At 42.5% G+C, this 7,500-nt stretch overlaps 1 protein-coding gene across 1 annotated transcript in view; it reads left to right on the forward strand.

Moving 5' to 3' along the window:
* LOC122249347 (uncharacterized) overlaps positions 1 to 7,500 on the forward strand; it is a 9,091-nt gene that overhangs the window by 1,097 nt on the left and 494 nt on the right. Inside the window, exons 2-6 of the mRNA XM_086541761.1 lie at positions 265 to 5,739; positions 5,912 to 6,223; positions 6,335 to 6,532; positions 6,636 to 6,719; positions 6,832 to 7,500. The exon at positions 6,832 to 7,500 is cut by the window's right edge and continues 494 nt beyond it. Of these exons, the coding sequence (XP_086397887.1) occupies positions 265 to 5,739; positions 5,912 to 6,223; positions 6,335 to 6,532; positions 6,636 to 6,719; positions 6,832 to 7,500 (6,738 nt within the window). The remainder of the gene's footprint in view (positions 1 to 264; positions 5,740 to 5,911; positions 6,224 to 6,334; positions 6,533 to 6,635; positions 6,720 to 6,831) is intronic.

A 7,500-nucleotide genomic window follows, 5' to 3' on the forward strand; every position in this document is an offset into this window, starting at 1 on the left:
TTTTGATGTCTTTATGTTTTCATATTGTGAATATTTTGCTTATTTTTGCACACTGCATTTGCGTCTTAGTGGGTAGGACGGCAGTACAATTCAGAAGACATTGTTCATTTATCTGGATATGATATAATGGGAATAAATGTGCGGTTTTTATAATTATGTATCCATGTTCATGAAATATTTGTTAATAATCTTTTTATGGTTTAAATCAATAGGTTGACTTTACTATTCAGTTACAGTGCACTACTATTATTCCATTTCTTGCAGGCTAATACGATGGCGACTCCTGATGAAGTCCCGCCAAGCAGCCATCCTCATGTCAAGAGCTTAACGCCAGAGCAAATGTATGACACGGACACCAATGGTTGGTCATGGAGTCCATCAATCACCAAGCTGTCATGCTCCCTGTTTCCCCGTGGTTGGTCCTGGAGCCCAGTCACAGGACGCGAGTGGAGCGAGCAGCCCAACTGTTGGTCTTGGAGCCCCTATATCAGGCGCACGCGCCAGAAGTTGCGGATGAAGTGGTCGTGGAGTCCTCACACCATAGACATGCCAACACACAGGGCAGCTTTCGAAGCTCTGAAAAGGTCGTCTCCAGCAAACAAAGTGAAACGCTTTAAACTCCCATATCGATGCAGGGTTGAAAGACAATCTCATGAAGATAATTCCATCAGGCGAAATAGTTCACGCCAGTTATGGGAGCACATGCCATGTAGAGGTGAAGATGTACTTGATTCTGCATCAATGATAGGTTTGCACGCAGGTAGAGATGGAGAAAATTGGCTTAGCCCATCCTTGTTTATGAGTGAGTCAACTTCTGCAGACAGTTTTCAGAAGTTCGAAAATAAAGTTCAGATAGAAATGTTCGATGAAGAAATTTCTATTCGTGATTCAAATCAGCCTCCTGATGCAAAAGAAGAAATTGAATCGTTCATTGTAGAGGAAACCCCATCAGGCAGAACTGCCGACCTGAGTTCCCCATCACCACCAATCCCGGAGGCCACAACGCATGGTACAAGCCCCAGTGAAGCCCGAGGAGAACTTGGAGGTGGCGACGTTTCTACAGACGTTGCTCATGCCAGGACCAATGTCGAAGACAACATTATTGAGCAAAATGTCAATTCACAGAATTCTAAAAAGGATGCAAAACAATCTGTGTGCAATATCACCGAGATAAAAGTTAAATGCAAAGACTTCTCCTGCCCGATTACCAGTGAAAACAGTGTGGATTCTGGTGATAACAGTAATGAAAAAAATGATTACGATCCATGTAATAAAAGTGCTGAACCAGAATTCTGTGTGAATGAAGACAAGAAAAGTATTGATGCCAACATTCCACTTATTTTTACAGTGAATTGTGAGGTAAACGGAAGGTGTCAGTTTAGCACCAATTTTGACAATACAGTAAATGGAACCCAATTAAACAATTCTGAGGACACTAAAGGTCCAGAATCAACCGTAAACACAACAGATAAGACAGAGCATTTGGGTGATTCCCTAGAAACTGAAAATATAAAAGAAACTGAGAGTGAAGATTCGGCAATAGAGAGTGAAAGTGATGAGGCAAGAAAATCTAGCGATGAAGAGATAGAATCGTCAGCATTAAATGCTATTGACAATACTGAAGGGGAAATGCTTGTTGATATACTGGAAGAGAAAGAATCGTCAGCATTAAATGCTATTGACAATACTGAAGGGGACATCCATGAGACGGTAGCTGAAGATTGTGGTGTTCCGTCAGCAGTGAATAGTCTTGATATGCCATTGTTAACAGAGAATGAAAAAGCAGCGTGTGAAGTGTTGCGTGATCCACTGTCAGATAATTACAATGATGAAATGTTAGTTGATTCACTAACAACCGGTGTTTTGGAACAAACAGTAGATGCATCAAATATGCCGGTATCGGACAATCTTGGCGAATCACGGAATGAAAGTTTACAAGTGGCAAATGATGAGGAGGGAAACAAGAAGCTGAACGATTCACCAAGAGGCGAAGATGCAATACATGGCAATTCGCAGACAGAAAACATTGTCAAACAGGATGCAATCAATCATTCATCAAAAGAGATTGCTGTAGATGATGCAAGAAGTAAAGTCGTGATAACTTCGTCAATAATGGATATGCGTGGTATTGGAGCGAGTGAGGATGATTCAGATGACTTATGCACTGAGAGCGATGTCAATTTGCCGCTTCCACCAAATGAAAACTCGGTGAATAAAACAATAGATGAAAAAGGTGGCATAACTGCAACTGAAAAGACAGTTATCATACCGTCTGATGTTGCATCAGAAACCAATGTTCTTTGCAAATCGATTGATAATGCAAACGATATCGAATCCATACGTCTAACGTCTGCAAATTCACCAAGGATGAGCTATGAAACTAAAAACAAAGAAATCTCTCCTATGAAGTGCTGTGCATCTGAAGTAAACAACGAACTGTGGGATGCACCTTTGGACCACGCAGGTAAAGAAATTGTTCCAAACAATGCTAATAATCATTTCCGTTCTAAAAGCAGTGAGTTGGTCCGAAGCAATCTTACAGACCTCCCTAAAAATTACCCTTATTCTGTAAGTCACATTGAAAGCATGGATAGCTTTGGTTCTGTTATAGCAAGTGGTAAATTTCTAGATGATGGAACATATAGTATTTTCCCTCCAAGAACAGTCCCTACTGCAGTCAGAGAATATGGACACGATAAGTATTTTTATAACAGTGAGCCACCAAGCATGTCGCAGGAACTTGATTTCATGGCTTGCCAAAGCCTAAATGGCGCAGCTGAAGCAGTTGCACTGAAAGAAAAAAGTTTACCTGATGACAAAGCTCCAATGTTAACAAGCCAACTGTCTTTAGCAGTAAGAGGCAGTGAAAGCAACATCCCAACATTAAATGATGAATACGTTACTTCCACAAACAATTATACTACTGCGGAATCCAGTAAGAAAATTCTAGACTTAGAACAAACTTGGAATCTAAGTTTTACATCAAACAGTGATTACATGCCATTAAAAGATGGGACTTTAACAACAAGTAAGAGACGCAGTACATCACCAGGAGAAGTTAAATCCATGAGTGCATCATTATCAACAGAAGCTAGATCCAGGAGTACATCACCAACAGAAATTAAATCCCAGAGTGCATCACCAACAGAAGTTAGGTCTATGAGTGCAGCACTAACAGACGTTAGATCCAGGAGTGCATCACCAACAGAAGTTAGATCCTGGAGTGCATCACCAACAGAAGTTAGGTCTATGAGTGCAGCACTAACAGACGTTAGATCCAGGAGTGCATCACCAACAGAAGTTAGATCCAGGAGTGCATCACCAACAGAAGTTAGGTCTATGAGTGCAGCACTAACAGACGTTAGATCCAGGAGTGCATCACCAACAGAAGTTAGATCCTGGAGTGCATCACCAACAGAAGTTACATCCCAGAGTGCATCACCAACAGAAGTTAGGTCTATGAGTGCAGCACTAACAGACGTTAGATCCAGGAGTGCATCACCAACAGAAGTTAGATCCAGGAGTACATCAACAGAAGTTAGATCCCGGAGTGCATCACCAACAGAAGTTAGATCCAGGAGTGCATCACCAACAGAAGTTAGATCCAGGAGTGCATCATTATCAACAGAAGCTAGATCCAGGAGTACATCACCAACAGAAGTTAGATCCAGGAGTGCATCACCAACAGAAGTTAGATCCAGGAGTGCATCACCAACAGAAGTTAGATCCAGGAGTGCATCACCAACAGAAGTTAGATCCAGGAGTGCATCACCAACAGAAGTTAGATCCAGGAGTGCATCATTATCAACAGAAGCTAGATCCAGGAGTACATCACCAACAGAAATTAAATCCCAGAGTGCATCACCAACAGAAGTTAGATCCAGGAGTGCATCACCAACAGAAGTTAGATCCAGGAGTGCATCACCAACAGAAGTTAGATCCAGGAGTGCATCACCAACAGAAGTTAGATCCAGGAGTGCATCACCAACAGAAGTTAGATCCAGGAGTGCATCACCAACAGAAGTTAGATCCCGGAGTGCATCACCAACAGAAATTAGATCCCGGAGTGCATCACCAACAGAAGTTAGGTCCAGGAGTGCATCACCAACAGAAGTTAGATCCTGGAGTGCATCACCAACAGAAGTTAGATCCAGGAGTGCATCACCAACAGAAGTTAGATCCAGGAGTGCATCACCAACAGAAGTTAGATCCAGGAGTGCATCACCAACAAAAGTTAGATCCAGGAGTGCATCACCAACAGAAGTTAGATCCAGGAGTGCATCACCAACAGAAGTTAGATCCAGGAGTGCATCACCAACAGAAGTTAGATCCAGGAGTGCATCACCAACAAAAGTTAGATCCAGGAGTGCATCACCAACAGAAGTTAGATCCAGGAGTGCATCACCAACAGAAGTTAGATCCAGGAGTGCATCACCAACAGAAGTTAGATCCAGGAGTGCATCACCAACAGAAGTTAGATCCAGGAGTGCATCACCAACAGAAGTTAGATCCAGGAGTGCATCACCAACAGAAGTTAGATCCAGGAGTGCATCACCAACAGAAGTTAGATCCAGGAGTGCATCACCAACAGAAGTTAGATCCAGGAGTACATCAACAGAAGTTAGATCCAGGAGTGCATCACCAACAGAAGTTAGATCCAGGAGTGCATCACCAACAGAAGTTAGATCCAGGAGTGCATCACCAACAGAAGTTAGATCCTGGAGTGCATCAACAACAGAAGTTAGATCCCGGAGTGCATCACCAACAGAAATTAGATCCCGGAGTTCATCACCAGCCGAAATTAGATCCCGGAGTGCATCACCAACAGAAATTAGATCCCGGAGTTCATCACCAGCCGAAATTAGATCCCGGAGTGCATCACCAACAGAAATTAGATCCCGGAGTGCATCACCAACAGAAATTAGATCCCGGAGTGCATCACCAACAGAAATTAGATCCCGGAGTGCATCACCAACAGAAATTAGATCCCGGAGTGCATCACCAACAGAAATTAAATCCCGGAGTTCATCACCAACCGAAATTAGATCCCGGAGTGCATCACCAACAGAAGTTAGATCCCGGAGTGCATCACCAACAGAAGTTAGATCCCGGAGTGCATCACCAACAGAAGTTAGATCCAGGAGTGCATCACCAACAGAAGTTAGATCCCGGAATGCATCACCAACAGAAGTTAGATCCAGGAGTGCATCACCAACAGAAGTTAGATCCCGGAGTGCATCACAAACAGAAGTTAGATCTAGAAGTGCATCACCAACAGAAGTTAGATCTAGGAAGAGATTAAGAGCCGCTTCACCTACAAACGAACCAGATGAGAAAATCTTTAAATTGACTGAAATTCCACCCAACGAATCGTCTGCTTCGAAGCCAATGCTGAAAAGACACCAAAGTGCGTCTTCGGACAGCATGGTTAGTGCGTCAGGGATGAAACGTCGAAAGTTGCACTACTCAGAATCTGCTCTAGAGTATTTAGATGGTTTGGTCCCGACTGGCATCACGCATCGAAGGCGAAAACGGAGCCAGTGCAGTCCTCTGGCTGTTATTCTTGCTGCATTAGTAGAGAAATATGAGAATACTCCCAATCTGCAGCATAAAAGTCTCTCTGGTAGTCGAAGAAAATCAAAGAAACTCCCTCATTGTACCATCATCACGAGATCTATAGCGAGGCTTATATCAAAGAGATCTTCAAATCATCATTACAGCCATGTTTCTCAGAACAAGGTGAGATCAGTGTACTGTTTTGAATTTCTAATAGTATGTTATATGAAGCATGTAGTTGGATAATTTAAAATCAACTTTTTATTGCAATTATTCTAGAAGAAAAAGCGATATGTCTAACGAGCTTTGTTGTGATTTATCTGATCATAAAATCAAAAAACTTTCGTTGTCACAGATGGAAGTATTCAAGGCTGCAGCCGAGGGAGATTTGAAGAAGGTTCAGAAAATGATACAAGACACTGGACCTGCCCTTAGGGAAGATCAGACTGGTTTTACTCTCCTGCATGCTGCAGCTGCCAACAACCAACCGGACGTGGTATTGTTTCTCATGAAGCTGATCAACCCAAATATAACTAACAACCAGGGCCAGACTCCAGCTCACGTGGCTGCCATCAAGGGTCATACTCAAGTGCTGAGGTTTTTATTATCCGATGAAGAACTGAACCATGAAAAAAGGGATAGCTTCCATATGACTTATAAAGACCTGGTAATTATTTACGAATATGCAAATCTGATGTGGGATGTTGTATATTGAAACATTACAATGTGCTGTATTTTTTCTTTTCTCCTCGATAAATATTACTGTTTCCACAAACAGATGTGCGTGCCATTGATCGAGGCTGTGCTGCAAGGCAACATCGACATGGCACAGGAAGTGCTGCAGTTGGGTGCTGACCCTGACTGCTGCGTCGGCCAATTGCTGAAGGACGTAGTGAGAAGTCAACTCTACTTTGACACACCTCGTCAACTCGCCCATAAAATCAACCAAGAACACATGATAAACCTATTTACTCAGGTAAGTTTTCTTGGAATGATAGAAGCCTGATGTACACATCACTAAAAAGATCTTTCTAATGTATGTCACTATGTACACTGATCATGGATTCTCATTTTGGCAGACGTGTGGTAAAGTGAGATCAAGAAATACTACAACGCAGGCGAGTGCTGCAGTGTCCCCTTGCATTACCGAGGGCCGACTCCAGGTAAGAATAACCGATCTTTCATTGGGTTTGCGGAGACATTATCTCGGTGTGTGATAATTCTCTAACTATTAGATAGTAAAATATATTCAATATTTGTCAATTTCTTTTACAGAAGAGCCCAGCAAACTTTTCTTTGGCAGATGAAGCACACTCTGTCCTGAGAACTAATGTCTACAAGACTGATTCAAATCCTAGAGGATTTGTATGCATCCTTAACTATAACTCGTTCAGTGGTCGCCCAGATCTGAGCCTCAGCAACGCAACAAAAGATACTTCAGATTTATCAAGCATATTTCAGAAGATGGGATATACTGGCCATACCTTTACCTCCCTGACTGCAGACGAGACCAAGAGAACTTTGGCCGATGTCAGGGATATGGATATCCTTGATGAAGTGGGATGTGCTGTCTTCATTATTACCAGCCACACAATGAGAAAGGATAACTTTTTAACTTCTGATCTCAGACTACTGGGAACTGAATGGTTACAAGATTTTTTTAAGGATTCAGAGTGTCCTAAACTGAGAAACAAACCAAAATTATTTATTTTTGACTTTCACTGCGGTCGCTATAGAGAGCAGTACAAATACCTCCATGTCCCAAACAAGATAAAAAGATTTAGTGAACCATTAAAGGATATGATGTGCCTATATTCCACCACCAAAGACTTCACACCAGGTGGCTTTGTCGGGGAGAGATCTCAGTTCAGCTCTATACTCTGTGCTCAGTTGGAGCGCAATGCTCGCAGCAAAGAGCTAAGCGAGTTGTGCAGGGAGCTGGTG

This window comes from Penaeus japonicus, unplaced genomic scaffold (assembly GCF_977035675.1).
Source record: "Penaeus japonicus unplaced genomic scaffold, GWHDUDI00000001_assembly GWHDUDI00000011, whole genome shotgun sequence".
Lineage (NCBI taxonomy): Eukaryota > Metazoa > Arthropoda > Malacostraca > Decapoda > Penaeidae > Penaeus > Penaeus japonicus.